The 16,864-nt window shown below is 35.2% G+C and overlaps 2 protein-coding genes and 1 long non-coding RNA gene across 4 annotated transcripts in view; 2 read left to right on the top strand and 1 right to left on the bottom strand.

The window, feature by feature from the left end:
- LOC128546594 (oxidoreductase NAD-binding domain-containing protein 1-like) overlaps positions 1-16,864 on the top strand; it is a 125,826-nt gene that overhangs the window by 55,179 nt on the left and 53,783 nt on the right. The gene's annotated exons all lie outside the window — the stretch shown is intronic.
- LOC128546596 (uncharacterized) lies at positions 2,407-7,877 on the bottom strand. Its single transcript, XM_053517501.1, has 3 exons — positions 7,700-7,877; positions 5,386-5,478; positions 2,407-4,021 (listed from the first exon to the last, which is right to left on the bottom strand). The coding sequence occupies exons 1-3, from the start codon at positions 7,875-7,877 to the stop codon at positions 3,984-3,986; spliced, it is 309 nt and encodes a 102-aa protein (XP_053373476.1). The 3' UTR covers positions 2,407-3,983.
- Positions 7,933-11,420, top strand: LOC128546598 (uncharacterized). The gene is made up of 3 exons (XR_008366056.1): positions 7,933-8,201; positions 10,022-10,144; positions 10,860-11,420. It is a non-coding gene; the product is annotated as an uncharacterized LOC128546598 (long non-coding RNA).

The raw sequence follows: 16,864 nt of genomic DNA, 5'->3' as shown, positions 1-16,864 counted from the left end.
ATCATGCCATCGCCATCGCCTTTTCACCGTTTCATCATTGTGTCATCGCACCATCGAGTTTTCGTCATCGTACTATCGTGCATCGCGGTTTAGTATTAGATAAAAAGTCACGATTGTCCAAACGGAACACCAGTTTTTATAAAATCAATTTATTTACGTCCGATACTTTTCCATACACAGGTTCATTTTTAGATTACACGCCACGCCTATGTTATATCGATAAATATGTTACTTTGCACTTTACTGTTCGTATTATAGTTAACAATTTCGCTTTACTGCATGTTTTAAATTGATGGCATTTTTTCATTATCAAAGATTTTTTTAATCTGTTTTTTGCCTTTTCCAGCCAAAAGTCTAAATTAAATGATCGCAGTGGTTTTAAGTTATTTACTTTTAAAACATAATAACTATTGACGATCGCTCTGTATGAAATTTTCCCGGTAATTTTACTGCAAATCGTCCGGTTTTATGTAATTTGATTTAACTTGATACAAATATCTTAATGAAAATGCCCTGACATTCTGGCTATATTTGTCCCTTATCGATGCTAAAAGTTTGAAGCAAATCTATTGAATAATAAAAGCTGTACACGCGTTTCCTGTGTACGGGACACCTAAATTTCGCGATATAATCTTTAGCTAAAATTTACCTGTTTACCTGTTGCATGCTTACAGTTATAGATATACGTTGTGCATTCGGGCGTAAATGTACTTTTAATATTGAACTAATCCAAGTAAAGGGGTGCTATAGTTTACTAAATAAATATTTTACACATAAAAGACACCAACCAATCGGACATGCTAAACTTGTCTCGTTGGCGCAGTAGGTAAGAGTGAACGTCGCATGCAACTTATTAGGTGTAGGTGTGGGTTCGAATCCCGGAAACGAAGGGCTTTTTCTTGATAACTGTGTCCAACTTTTTTTTCACGAAAGACGTTTTTAACGTTGATGATTCAATGAACGATTCAGAAACAGACACTGCCAGCGAATCTCCGGATTAACCTTGTTTATTTGTGATTTATTTTTCTGATATGAAATAAATTTTTAGAGATAAAAAGTAACAGAAAACGAATGGGAAAACTGCTTTGTTTGTTTTGGGTTTATCGCCGTTTTTAACAGTATTTCAGAAAACTAATTCAAAACAGTAAATATTGAAGTCCAGGCAATAAAACATGATACGTACTTTTTGAATTACAATGTATGATTCATAATACAATAAAAAGAAATTTTGCCGGGGTTCGAACCAACAGGTAGCGTGCATGCCATGTATCAGGGGCAATCGCACTTACAAATACGATGTGCAGTCTCTGATCGCAACTCGGTTAATTTCTTACATTACATACCTTTTAAGGCTACTTCTTACGTAAATCATCAGCCGAGATTATCCGAAAACCAGATCCATCTTAGTTAATGAAGTCGTCCAAAGGTCATTTTTGAAGGTCAAAGTATATCTTTTTTTTTCTTTTTAATACCTGTCGTCGTCTGCTTGTTTACTACACGTCATCCCTACAGGATTTACTACTAGTTTACCCTTGTTTTGTTTTGTTTTATTCATTTTTATTTGTTTACGCTGCGCTGCGTAGTTATGACTGTTTCCAGTCAAAGTAATCAATCGTAGGCCCAGCGAAATTTGAATTTTGAGACCCGTTGCCAGATACAGGTCGGTGCCTGGATTGATTCCAAAGAATTAGATTCATATTATATAATTAAAAGGGGGCCTTAATTCAAAGCCTGTGTGTTAATTTTGGAACATGTCTGGATTTTGGACGTCCGATTGTTGACAGTACACAGGTTATTTATAGATTACACGCCACGCCTACTACATAAATGTGTCATATCGATAAATATGCTTAATCTATATTCTCGTAAACTTTGAATGTAATTTACCGATACCGTTTTACTCTATGTTTTTAAAATGCTGTCATTTTGTCATTTTGTAATGTTTTTCAGATCTGTTTTTTGCACTTTACTGCCCAAAGTCTATATTTAATGTTTATATCGGTATTAATTACTTTACTTATTGTATAAAAAAAGATATTTACGATTGCGCTGTATGAAATTTTGCGGTTGATTTTATCAAAATTCGACCGTTCCTCTGTGATTTTGCTTATTTTAATGTTCTTATTTTACTGAAAATGATCTATCGATCTAGCTATATGTGTTCTATAACGATACTGAAAATTTCAAGATAATCTATGAGTTAATAAATGTTTTACACGCGAATCCTGTGTACCCGTCGCCTAAATTACGCGTAAAAATTCTTACTTAAAATTTACCTGTTTACCTGTTGTTTGTTTACCATTGTGTGTAGACGTCTGTATGTTTCCGGATGATCATCACTACTGGATTTTCCTATGGTGGCGTCTTTCTAGTGCATGCTTTCTCGGTCGGGCGTTGTTTATGCCACCCCACCCGCAAAATCAGTACATTTGATGTATATAAGAAGTATAAATAAAGCTCCCCTCTGGAGTACCAAGTTAGCGTTACTGAAGTTGGCGCTTTAAATGTACTTCAGTTTGACGGCAATAACTATGTATTAGCAATCAATAGGAAGAAGTACACTTGAAGGCCCGTCTAAAATATGCTAATTATGCATCAAATGTGCTTCGTCAGGGAAGTATCTTTGAAGCTTCTAATGAAGCACAACTGAAGTCCCAGCTGTAAAAAATATGGAAATTATGCCTCAAATACGCTTCGTTCAAGGAAGCACAATTGAAGTCTCACCCACTAAAGTACATTTAAAGTTCCATCTTAAATAAGTAGCATTATGTGCCTCAAATGTGCTTCATGTAAAGAAGTATCTTTTAAGTATATCAAGAAGCATGGATAAAGTCCCATCTGAAGTACCTTTAAAGCACTATCGAAGTAATTTTAAGCCCCTTGAAGCTGTTATTGAGCATGTACCAGACAAACCTGACTAACAAGCTAAATGTTGACAGACAACAGACAGACAGACATCGAGCGATCACAATAACTCACCTGAGCAATTCAGGTGAGCTAAAAACAGGCTAGGTAAATCACAGAAGTCTCCCCTGCGAAATGGACCATTGCCAACCATGGTCAACCTATGGTTGTATGACCTTGGTTTAACAAAATAACAAATTGCCGACCATGGTCAACCATGATTAAGATATGGTCTATGAACATGGTTAAATGAGAACCATGGTCAAACTAAACTATGATTAGAACATGGTTAACCATGAATAAACATGGTTCAACCATGATTAAGATATGGTCTATGAACATGGTTAAATGAGAACCATGGTCAAACTATGATTAGGACATGGTCTATGAACATGGTTAACCATGAATAAACATGGTGAGAGTATGGTTAATGGACGTGCTATTTGAATATAATTATTAGAACACAGACAACTACTGATCACTGTATATGAGCACTAAATACAAAGGCTTCAGAGCTTTGCAGCAGAAAATGCCTCCAAAATTAGGTTTTCAACCTTTGAAAGAAATTTTAATCCATCTTGACCAAAACACATACCGTAATTTCTGATACCCACAGATGAACAAGTATTTATAACACTTAATGCATCTTCACCTTTAATAATAAAGGCTGCTTTGAGGAATAAAAATCTACACTAGGAACAATATTAAACAATCAAAAATTTATTCCGTAAAACCTTCATTTTACTGATTAGCTTTTTTGCATTCCTTTTGAACAGCTCGCACCTTCAATGTTATTTGTGTGTCTTTAGTGCCAGGAAACTTTTCTTTTAACACTTTGCTTAAGCAAGCATACAATCTTGGATCAAATTTGGGTTTGGGCTCTGTGCTGGTGTTTGCTCTCCTACCAGTTACACTATGGGTAGTAATGTAGTCAGTGGAAAACAGAGCCAGAAGTTTTTTACAGCACTCAAAAAGGCTGTCCTCATGGCTGGACAGGATTGGTCCTTCAGGCAGATTAGATGCTTTATTGCTGGATTTCGCAGAATCTTGGAACCTTTCGAGTTCCCGAACCCTCTTCTTTAAGCGCCTAACCTGATCTTGAAGTTCGTCAAAATCCCTAAACAGAAGAAAAACTTTAATCAGTACAATGCATGTATACATACTTAATGTACTCATCCCGGGACACATACAAAATTTTCTCTTGTACAGAAGTAATACCTGAGGTAATGAATACTATAATCTGATCTGAACAAAGATACTTTTTCTTGCACATCAGCATTCGTAAGACAGATTTGTAATGCAATCTTTCCAAAATAATGCAAAACAAGAAACGTTTAATAAACATATGCTCCCCTCTACTGCTCATGACTAACCTGCTTATAGAGTTTTAGAGACCTAGACCCAGCCGTTTAGTGTTTTAGCGTTCAATGTCAGTGACCTTGACCTAGTGATCTCAAAAACAATAGGGCTCATCTACTGGTCATGACCAACCTGCCTACCAAGTTTGAGGAACCTAGGACCAAGCATTCCCTGGTTATTGGTGGATCAAAAACGGTTTTACTGTTCAAAATCACTGTGACCTTGACTTTTGACCTTGTGACCTCAAAAACAATAGGGATCATCTACTGGTAATGACCAACCTGTCTACTAAGTTCGAGAGACATTTACATATAGTCAACACTTACTTATATTGCCTGGAGACTGCAACAGTCACCGGATTTTGTATCTGATTCAGGAAAATCATCCCCCTCCCACCTTTCCTGAAATTTTCATTTTTCACTGACTTACCAATTTTCAAAATTCTCCACCAATTCACTGATTTTGAAAAACAAATTTCCCTGATTTTTCAAGGTAGGTGGCAACCCTGATCATAGAGTATCCCTCAACGCCCACCGTTATTAACCGGAAACCAATTAACTGATCAGTCAATGTGACTTTGACCTGGTGACCTCTAGTGACCTCAGACTTTGACCTGTTGACTTCAACAACTATAGGGTTCATCTAACATCATGACCAACCTGCCTACCAAGTTTGATATGCTTAGACCAGCATTCTCTAGTTTTTGATTGGAAACTGTTTTATTGTTAAAGTCACTGTGACCTTGACCTGGTGACCTCAAAAACAATAGGGGTCATCTACATCTACCAGTCATGACAAACATTGTGACCTTGACCTTTGGCCTCAAAAACAATACGGGCCATGACCAACGGCAACCTGCCTACCAAGTTTGAGGAACCTAGGCGCAAGCGTTTTCTAGTTTTTCTTTATCGGAGACCATTTGGTCTAACAATCAACATGTGCAAAGCAATATATACACCTTCTTTGGAGTGTAGCATAATAACTAGTCTACCAGTATTATATATAGTCTGACAAACTTAATTTTGCCATGTACCTAGCTCAGACATTGAACATACAGTACAGACAGGGTAGTACATATCCAGAAGTACACAACAAAACCCTGTATATAAACCTAGATAATACCTTTTTTAACACTGTCAGTTTCCATGCTGGTAACACTTTCTGGTCTTGGCTTCATGAGAAGATGTCCAGCCTTACTGTCTTCAACAATAGTAACTGAAATATGACAAGTAATAACCCTTATTCAATGAAAATCACCATTAGATGAAAATCACCCCATATTACTACTCTTTTTCTCACTTTTTTGTTTGTTTCAAGCCCCATTTAGGCAACCCCATTTAATATCACCATCATGGTACAGTAGGGGTCAAATATTACTAAGTCTTACAACATGAAGATGGTTACTAAACTTGGTATTCCAAAATACTAGGGGCAGTCTAGGACTGTGGATTGCTAGGCATGTGATGATAAGATCTGACCCATGAGTCCAGGCTTACAATTCACAAATCAAACCTCGATTCACCTGTTACTTTTATGAATATAAGCCCAACTTAAACGGACAAACAATATTTCAAACTGTAATCTATATCAAACTAGAGTCTAATGGTAATTCAGTAAGCCCATGTACGCGTCTATACCAGTTTTACGTAAGGTAATGTTTTTTCTTTTTCTTGTTGATGCATACACAGAATCGACAGAATGAAATGTATATTTTTCAGGCAGTGGTGTATGTGTTTAATCGAAAACTTACTACATTTGTAATTTTAAAAGCAATCTTCAAAACTATTGTGATATAACGATCTGATTCTCTGTGGTTACCAATATTTGTGCTCATTTTTCAAGACAGACTCTTGGATACCAGAGTACTCGCTACAGCTCTTATACGCACACATGGGTATAACTACCCTTAACAAGAGCTGTAACTATTCTCAGTGCTGGATAGTATAATATAAGCTTTCAATGTTAATTTTAAAAGTTGAAAACCGAGAATAATTCCACAAATACTTGTCAAAACTAAAATCTTTACATACAAAATGTTAAAATTTTCTGAGTTCAAAAAGGGGGATAATTCTAGAAAATGCCTTACAGAGTTATAAGCCTTTATGGTATGTTACTGTGTATTAACCCGGAGACATGTGTGAAATTTCAACCGAATATCTGCAATAGTATTGGAGATATGAACTCGCAAAGAAAATAAAAACTTCTACTTTAAAAAAGGGGCATAAATCAGTCACAAATAAAACTAGAGCTCTGTCACAGGAGTGACGAATACCCTCACACACCGCTTTGCCACTGAATATTTTGCAGTTTTTGCCGGACCTAAATATTTTAACCGCGGATCAAATCACATTTATGCTGGAGCTTAAATATTTACACCGCGGCTAAATTAATTATCGGCCAATGTCATTCAATACTAAATATTTTATGCTCGGTAGTTTAATACCGGAGCTAAAATAATTTAACCGCAGATTAAATCATATTTATGCCGGGGGTTCAATATTTATGCGGCGGCTGAAATCGTATTTATGCCGGAGCATAAATATTTTTACCGCGGTTGAATGAATTAATTTTGATGGCGATGGCCAACCATATGCAGCTGCCTGAACCGGATTTGGACTTAATTCTTAGTTTTTTTCCACTTGTTCGTTAAATAAATACATAGTAAATTCCTGTCTGTACAATTACACTGTATACAGACAATATGGCACAGTTCATTTTGACAGCACACATGCTTTTCATTCAGTAAAGATGGATCGTGATGTACATTACTGCCTGGTCCAGCATACCCTACAAAAATCAAACCGGCAATGGTAGATCTAGTCTTTTTCGCAACTGGTGTACCAGTGCAGTGGTTTTATTAAAAGGCAGTGGCTAGACCGTAACTCTAGCTCCGGCTCTATATATACAGTTAAGAGTTAAAGAACTTGTGTATCCACAGATGAAACACAAGAAAATTTCCTTTGGTTACAAACGTTTATATTTTAAAATATGAAACTTAAAATGAAAACTTACTTGGATTAACAGTCATACTGGAATTAAAGCACATTCATGATAATTACGGTACGCAAGCCAACCTGGTAATTCAACATGTGTAAAATAGCAGCCAGGGCTTTTTTTCCTTCTATAGCAGGGGCCTTTTACAGGTGCCTTCCCCTCAGAAAATTTCTTTAGAACTGTGCAGTTTTCCCCTAAATTGGTCTTTACCTCAAGATTTTTATTCCCCTTTTACCAAAACACGTAGCCTATTTTCCCCAAAATCAAGGGCCTGGGCCCCTTCCCCTCTCAGTGAAAAAAGCCCTGGCAGCAAGGGCAGTAACAGAATATTTCTTGGGGATGGGGCGGGGGCGCATTTATCACGTCAAATTTCATATAGAAATACACCTGTAGATCTATTGTACAAACGTGTTTCCAACTTTTTTAACAGATCTATACTTACGATGTATTTCACAGATGACAGCTTCGTAGCTGTTTTTCTTGCCAAACTGCGCCCTAATGATCTCTCCCTCCTTGTAGGCAAACTTGTTCTTTACTGGTTTGACGATGTGCTTTATGTCGATGACGGACATAAAGCGATCCTCCCACTGGATTAAGAAATACATTAAATCGTCTGCCATTTCTGCCGCGTTTAAAATCAGCCGTTTCCGGAACAGCCGCTTACATCATAGAAATTATGATTCGCGGTCTTTCTAAATAGCCGAGACGAGATGTTATTGATGTTCACTGGTTATGCTTTCAAAAATATATTTTTCAATATAATAATATGCACACCAGAAGCAGCGATATATTTCAGCAATGCACGAATTTCGTTTTTGTGAGGATGTGAGCGACCAAAGCTATCCGGAAGTCAACATCGACATGCCTTTCAACTAAGCTTTAACACCAATTTACGTTGTCTATAAGTGTTTATGTGACAGTTTTGGTGTTCAGCTAGCAGTTTGGTAAGAAAATTGTATTATTGCTACGCCATTTCCCCTTAAACGATCTAGCATTAATAACATTTCATGACAAGTGCACTGATTTTCGGATAGGAAAAAAACATCCAGGAAAAGTGCTCAGCGAGAAACATTCAACCAGTCGAAAATTTACATGAGAATTTAACGGCCGAACGGCTCTTGTAAGTGCTAATTTGTGAAAATGCATAGTTATCAAACAAAAATCAAAGTCGTAAAGTGAGGATTTGGAAATAAACAAACTGTTTTGAGGAGGAAAATATGTAGCCTCGATCAGGATTCTAACTCGGACCCTTGGCTTACTGTGTCAACTCTATCAATTACATGGCAACCTGACAGAGAACTACTACATTCCTCCCACTTTTAAGTGACATTTCCAATTTGTAATTTATTGGAAAATGTGGAAACAAATCCTGGTTTGCCTCGAATACCCCAGCCAGTGCTTCGCCCAGTAGAGCTCCAAGGGGTACTTCAATTTAAAACTGGCCACCAATGAAACCGTTTTGAGGAGAAAAATGTGTAGCTTCAGACCCCCCTTTGCTTACCATGTCAATACTGTACCAACTGAGCTACTGGGGCCACCTGATACATAACTATTACAAAATTGGAGATATATTTCTTACTTGTTATTAGTTCAAACAAAGACCTAAATATACACAGATACACCACTTAGGCAAAGTCGCGGTAAAGCTCACGGCGGAAACAAGATCTTGTTTCCCGAAAAACGTTATCACGGGTGATACGAACAATATGTAAAACTCGATTTCTTGTCCAATAAACATCGTGAATGCAATTCTTATTCCATTGTATGATAAAACATGTCTTCTTTTCAAAAAAAGCACACTGGCCAAAATTATGAGTGTTTAATGAAATATTAAATCCTACCTTATATGACCGTTTATGACTGACCCTTTTGCTATGTCCGCTAAATCTAATTAGATCTGGAGGTAAATCCAATATAAGCATTCTTAAAAATGTAAATCCGATAGGGTATTGCATATTTTATGAGAATTAATCCATTTTTTCACTTTTTGAAATAAATATTATGTTGTTATCAATGATAAACCGGATTCATAGCCGAGGAAAATGAAATGGCGCTGTATCAGGTACTTCAAATTTCGCGTAGTTCTCGCGAGCAAAAGATTAAAACGAGACTCTTGTTAATGTTATTGGACCGGCCTGTTTCATATCTGTGTATATTTAGGTCGACAGGATGTCAGTTCAGTGTACAGACGAGTAGTACTTTCTTTAAAAATTTATTGTTAAAAACTACAAGAAAGCTTCAAACTTGACCACTGTCTTTTTTTATTTATATATGAACATGTCACTTCAATACACAGGTAAGTCCTGTGTAAACACAACTGGACTTATAATAGGGCCAGAGTTAATGCTCTTGATTTTATAAAATTTGCTCTATTTTGCCTTGTTTACAGTCTAGAGGTTGCATTTTTTGCGTGAATCTTTATGAAACTTGGTCAGAATGTTTGCCTTGATGAAATCTCAAGTGCGGTTAAAAACTAGGTCACGGGGCAAATCATAGAAAATCTTTGTTTACGCTCTAGAGGTTGCATTTTACTCCAATCTTTATGAAACATGGTCAGAATGTTTGTGATTGCTATGGTAACGGAAATAGTGAAAATATGGCTCTAACAGATGGATCCTTGGATAACTCAAGAAGATTAAGGGCTACCTGGTTAATGAAAATTAGTATGTGAATTGATGGCAATATGGAGATTATGCACAGTGACTTGTTTAAAATTCTTTTCTCCATGTGTAAATGTAAAATGAAGTGAATGTTTGTATTTCAGCAGTCATGGCCACCAATGTGCAGATAAAAGGCAAAGCTTCAAAGTTTGACTGTCTCATCTGTAGCAGGAATCTGTCTTCAAGGCAGTGACTTGAGACACATATGCAGGCAAATCATAACAGAAGTAAGTCTAATTCGGTTGTAATTACTGAAAATGAACTGAAATCCACTTGAAATACCGAAATCTGCCTGTTTTACCACTAAAAACTTAGGAAAATGTGTAAAATAAATGCTTTTTGTTATTGGTTTACCTGAGCTGTCTATCTTTTGTCCACACTTAACCTTGTGCAAGCTATAGACTGCATTTGTCACTGAATCTTCATGTAACTTGGTCAGACGAAATCTAAGCCAAGTTCAAATATGGATCATCTGTGATCAAAAACTAGGTCACCAGGTGAAATCTTAGAGAAATATTGTGTATTCAATAAAGGCTATATTTTACATTGGATTTTTATGAAATTTAGTCAGAATGATTGTCTTGATGAAATCTAGTTGGAGTTTTAATATGCATCATCTGAGGTAAAAAGACTGCTTACTAGGTCAACAGATCAAATGATAAAAAAAACCTTGTGTATGCAATAGAGCTTGCATTTTTTATTTGATCTTCATGAAACTTTATTAAAATATTTGTCTAGATGAAATCTAGGTTGCAGTAAGGCTTTATTGAGGGAGGAGAGTACAAACACAGAGAACTGGAAATGCCTTTTCAAGAAATGTAATTCTACATGTAGTTGTCTCCCTTTCTTGTGTTAATTTGGTTAGTGACAATATCGCGACAAGCACATGCTTCAGGGAGCATCATTCGGTTTTACTGATTGTCTAATCCTAATCTGTTTCAGGTTCAGTGGAGTCTAGCTACAAATGCAAACACTTTTTGAACAGGATGCTTAAGTGTAGAAGCAAGTGGACAACAGCAAAAGAAATGGTGTCTTGTAAAGTTGCAGGAAGACTCTTACCAGTCTCACCAGATGAATGCTGTGAAGGTCTTCTGCAGTCAACAAACTCAACTTCTGCATTGGATTTAAAAAAGTGTTTTCATGTTGAAATTAGTGGACAAAAGTACTTCAGTCAGGCATATCAGCGAATGAAAAAAAGAACTTGTTATTTTGTTGTTTGTCATTCAGGTGAAGTAGTTTCAGTCAAGTTTTTTTTGTTAACAAAGAAAAGAAAGTGTTTGGCGCTTGACTGTCAATCAAGAGGTCGTGCCAACCTCTGTGGCGATTACTTCCCCTTGCGATACAGTAACTAATGAACGCCAGGGAAGGTAACTGCTGCGAATAGCTTGGAGGTCGTGAGGTTGTATCACGCCTTTGGCGCTTGAAATTTGAAATTAATAGTACATGCTTAAAGACTTGTGTAAATAAAAGATCAGAGCAGAAAATAAAATATGAAAACCGTGACTGACTTGACAGTTATTGTAGTTTGGACTCCATGAACTAGATGCACCAAGAGTCGAACCTTAAGGTCTGTGTCCACCTTTGCTCCGGTCCTTACAGAAATTTTTTTGATCTATTTTATGTATGCTTTCCGTTGCCAGTGCCTGGTACCTCCTATAAATGGTTATGTACAGTCCTTGCCAGTAGACTTGTCCCCCATGGTACCTATGTACTTAACTAACTCATTTCCAGTTTAAATATTCTTATACTAATCTGCAGAAAATACATGGTCAACTTCTTCTATGGCATCTAGTCTCTAACTGACTCACAAAAATATCATTATAAATTTTGAACAACTATTGAAAGAAACAGAAGTTCACTCCTAGATGAAAACCGCTTCAGTAGGCCAACTCCATGCTACCGGTGCAAGGGTTAAAATGGTACAAGTATGGTAAGCTGTACCCCGCCACTGCTGATATCTTATGGATATGTGTGTGACATCAGAATTGTCAAACTTGGTATTGGAAATAAACAACTTGTTTTCTAGCAAAAACTGAGAAAGGGACTATTACACTTTACACAAAGTGCGGCTGAAATTGTCAGACATCAACCCTAATGGACAAAGCTGACTTTCATTTACACGGAATTATTCTATTCTTGTGTAATTTACATATATGTGTTTTGAGTATTACGTAAATGGTATTTTTTTCAATGATATAACAAAAATTAAGGAGGGTATGGGATAGTGTCAAAAAGCATGAGCTAGAATATGCAGATACTATTTTTAGTGCGAAAAGAATCCAGTTGAAATCATCTGTAAAATTTACACAATGTGGCACTGGGGCTTTAAGATTAGCAAGACAAAATATCTGTACAACTTTAATGGTTTATTACAAATATACAATGTTTAGCACTTTCATAGTATAAAAAACCACTAATGCACATAAAATGAAGGAGTCACTTTAAAAATAGTAAGTCACAGAAGTACATTTTAAGTTCCTTAGATGCAGGTATTTTTCAAAGTTAAGAAAGTATATTTGAAGTTCCACTTGAATCCTCAATTATTATTTGTTAAAGATTCTAAAGTATCATTGAAGTCCCCTAGTACTTCCTTGAAGTCCCATGCTCAAAAGTGGAGCACAATTAAGGCCCCGGAGACTTCAGGGGAAGTATGAGACAAGTACAATTGAAGTCTCCGGGACTGAATGCGAAGCAGGTCTATGTGATTGGAAGTACCTTTAAAGTACATCAGAAGTGTATTTGAAGCAGAGGCCTTTTTTGAAGCTCCTACTACTTTTGTGGCTGGGACCATAGGTCCCTACTACATATAATATTAACTTCTGGCCTAACTTTAAATAAAATAGAATGTAATTTGATATTTACTTTATCATGATTTTATTTTCTCTGTTCTTTTACTGTTAAAAATATCTCTAAATTGTTTAAAATTTTGTTAAGATTGGTAAAATTTGATAAATGTTTGATAAATTAGTTTATCCTATGTTGGCCTTTTACTTGTACCTGTTTTGACCTGTCAAAAAAAATGGACCCGGCTTTTATTATATTCTGTTCGAGCGTATATAAGATTAACATGAAAGCCGGGAACATGTTTTGACAGGTCAATTAAATAGCACAATACTTCGGTCTGCATGTTGTTTATGTCACCATATGTCCCTAACGTTATTATATATATACAAATGCTGCCTAACTTTATTCAAAATAATATTTACTATCTGTGTTTTTTTTTATTACTATTATTACATGTTAAAATTGTGTAAAATTTGGTTAAAATCGTTAAAATAGCTAAAATTTGATCAAATCAGAGTCGTCCTTTGCCGAAAAAACGAAAACACAAAGACTCCGAGTTTATTTCTAATTTTTATTGTGCCTAAAGTTTTAAATTTTGATATAAAATTATATTTAAAACTAATGTAGTAAAAACAGGTGATCATCAATGCCGAAATGTTAAGTGGGTGCATGGAAATGTCTCTTAGTTTTAAAATTGTAGTCTAAAATCAGTCTTAAATGGCTTAAAATTACGTTTTCTTTTCTTTCTTTCTTTCTTTCTTTTTTTTTTTTTTTTTTAATTATTTTAGTTTAAAGATTTTAAGTGATAGTTACAGTAAAGGTCTTTAAGCTATTTATTATAAAATAATATAAGAAATACGTGTATATGAGCCGCGCCATGAGAAAATCAACATATTGGCTTTGCGACCAGCATGGATCAAGACCAGCCTGCGCATCAGCGCAGTCTGGTCAGGATCCATGCTGTTCGCTAACAGTTTCTCCAATTCCAATAGGCTTTAAAAGCGAACAGCATGGATCATGGCCAGACTGCGCGGATACGCTGGCTGATCTGGATCCATGCTGGTCGCAAACCCACTATGTTGGTTTTCCCATGGCACGGCTCAATTATATACATTTATTACAAACTAAATAATATAAAATATATAATAATAAAAACCTCTTTCGGACTTTTCGGTTACGCTCTATTGATAATCAGCTCCTGTTACTATGTTTAATATGTGAATAGATAAGTAAAGAAAAATGTAAGAGATAAGATTTAATTGCAGATTTACACATCATCATTATAGCGATGTGAAGTTAATGCTATATTTCTTAAAGCAACATCGTAACTTAAAAACTGGTACACTATTGTTATGGAATACACGAGGATTGGTTGTTATTTCTAATATTTTCATTAAAAATTGAAAAGGTTTTGTTGCATAAACAGTTTATTTATGATATTAAACGGTCGTTCCGAGTTTATTGGAAGATTTTGTTGCCGCTGAGGGCCGGGTTCGATTCCCAGTCTCATCCTTCCTGGACACCATTTTTATGAAATAAATTTGATTTAAGTATATTGTTTTTATGCTTTATAAAAATGAAAAAGATATTTTGTCTGCCTTTGTCAGATTATGGAGAGGAGATGATAGTCCTGAAGTATTTAATCATATCGTTTATCTATTAACATTTTTTATCTTTATTTTATTTTAAGTTATTATTTAAAGAATTACACTAAAAATTTAACTGGAATCTCATTTAAAATTCAAAAGCCATATAGCATGTATAAGTACTTACACCGAAGCCGGTATGGAAGATAAGATCAAGCCTGCGCTAATTAGAGACCCTTAATTTTCAATATACAACATGATCACAAGCACCGCATGCGGTATAGCACTTTGAACTTGTTTTGGACCGGATATTGGCCGCGTGTCATCCACAGGGCGCCTATTGGAAATTAAACAGTTTTGCAAAATGCGAAACAAGGGTTCGTTGTTTTTTTGTTTTTGTTTTTTTTTTTTCTTACTTTTTACTTCATATACCTCTTCATTCGTTCATTCGTTCTTTATATTTTTTTCTGCGTGCTTATCTCTTCCCTTTATTCTCAACGGAATGAAATACAAATTGAGTTGTTTTAAATTTCTAGACGATAGGCACTCAGACGGTAGTAGAGACTCTGAATATTTGATGTGACTATAAGGCGGACAAAATCCTGCTGCTCCACCCCGTATTTTTAGTTATTAGAAAAACACTAGATTTAGAAACTATTAACAGAGTTGTAAAATAATAATTTTTCATGGAGAGGTGATTATCATTTTTGCAACAGACTGAAATCAAAGTTATTAGAAACAATGATAGATCAGTAATAAATGGCGGGAGGTTATGGGAGGTGGTATGTGTCATAAAACAGGGGGTAAGGGTGGGAAGATGTGTTTGTGTGTGCGTGTTACGGTGACGTCGAAAGCATTTTCCGTTTTCTCCTATATACGTCTTTGCTACTGGAAAATGTTTGAGAAGAGAATATCCTTCACGGTGTTGTTATACTGGATGCACATTTTTTTGAAGGAATAATGTGTGAACATTTTACCAATATATCTATTTTGAATTTCTTGCTTTTTTTCTGATTTCACAGTGATTTATTTATTTATTTATTTTTTTTTTTTCGTTTTTTTTTTCGCTGTTCAAACACATGTTACAGATTCTGTTTGTCTGGGGAAGTTATAAAGATTTTTTTTGGAAATGCAAATACTAAAAAAAATGGTTACATAGCTGTTTTCTACACACATAAACAAGTCATTAAAACGGCTCAATTTCCTTCTATTTTGAACCAATTTGAACGATGCACATACAGTGGCAAGTTACATCGACATAATATATAAAATTGGTTGTATTATTTCATTCATTCATTGTATCAATTCATTCAAACACTATTTCGAATATATAAATTTTGGATGGTATTTCGGCCGTATTAAATATATTTCCTCCCTTGTATACCTCAAATTCTCCCAATTGTCGCCCGAAATTCCTAAATACAACGTGATGTCTGGCATAATAGATCAGCTACAATTGCACTATATGAATTGTAAATTTAGATAATTTAATTTGATGTGTTTGATAATTATGATTTTTATTCATTCAAATGCTTCAATACAGAAAACATGTAAATATATAAATCTAGTATTTATTGAAAGTAAGAAATAAGGAATTTATACTGCCGACGGCGAACTTCGGCGGAGTAAACGAAAACTAGTAATGTTTTAAATACAGCCGATATCATGTCTGTCTTTTCTTAGTGTAATATTTATGTTTGATTTTATGCTACATATTTTGATATTTTAATATGAAATGGTATAAATGGATATTTTAATAGTGGTAAGCCGAGAAACGGATCACACATTTTGAAAATTAATCTTAATCTACTGACCACATGCGAGATTTTGTTATTTTATACCCGTATCAGTCCTGTGAGCAAAACTTATTCAAGGACGGGGAGAAAGGTCACTGGTCATCTAATATGTTCAAGGTTTCCATATTTGTACATACATGTACTATATTTAATCTTAGGAAACTTAATTATGTTCACACAAACACCTGGTTGTTAAAAATATGTATTTTAAAATAGTAGAATTAGCTGGTCTTGTCTAGCTCCTAGACCATGGTATTTCTTCTTATTATTATTTTAAATTGTGGATGTAACCAGTCTATATCCTATGTTCAGTATCATATATAATGCAATCAGTTCTTTTTGAAAATATCTAAAATAGACATACATTGGTCACTATATTAAAACTTTACAAAGTTGAAATTTATTGGTTTACCGTGGGTCTGTAATTAAAAATCGTCAAGTGTCATGTTCAATTCGGGCTAACGCTGAGCCTCGGAATAAAGTTTGACAATGTCTAACAATTGTTTTCTTCTTGAAATTGTTGAAACTCAAAAACTCAAACGCCAATATATTCTTATTAGCGCGAAGTTAGTGGGAATGAAGATTTTCGGAACAATAATTATACATGTATATCATTTTTGATTGATTCTGATAATACAACTTTTTCTCAAACTTAATCTCACAAAGCAATGCGGCATTCTTCGAACGTAAATACAGTTTACGCGCACATGACTTTCAGTGAAAACTAGAGAATGCACAAATTGCTTAGAAAGAATATTGCCAATACTTTGTACGTAAAGAA

Source organism: Mercenaria mercenaria, chromosome 11 (genome assembly GCF_021730395.1).
Source record: "Mercenaria mercenaria strain notata chromosome 11, MADL_Memer_1, whole genome shotgun sequence".
Lineage (NCBI taxonomy): Eukaryota > Metazoa > Mollusca > Bivalvia > Venerida > Veneridae > Mercenaria > Mercenaria mercenaria.
This window is presented reverse-complemented; position numbering and strand designations above follow the sequence as displayed.

What these genes read in the sequence shown, in the direction of transcription:
- LOC128546596 (XM_053517501.1), bottom strand. Translation starts at nt 7,877, where the DNA reads ATGGCAGACGATTTAATGTATTTCTTAATCCAGTGGGAGGATCGCTTT. An exon ending in TGTCATCTGTGAAATACATC is followed by an intron (nt 5,479 to 7,699) that starts GTAAGTATAGAT and finishes GTCATATTTCAG; the next exon opens with TTACTATTGTTGAAGACAGT. An exon ending in AACTGACAGTGTTAAAAAAG is followed by an intron (nt 4,022 to 5,385) that starts GTATTATCTAGG and finishes TCTTCTGTTTAG; the next exon opens with GGATTTTGACGAACTTCAAG.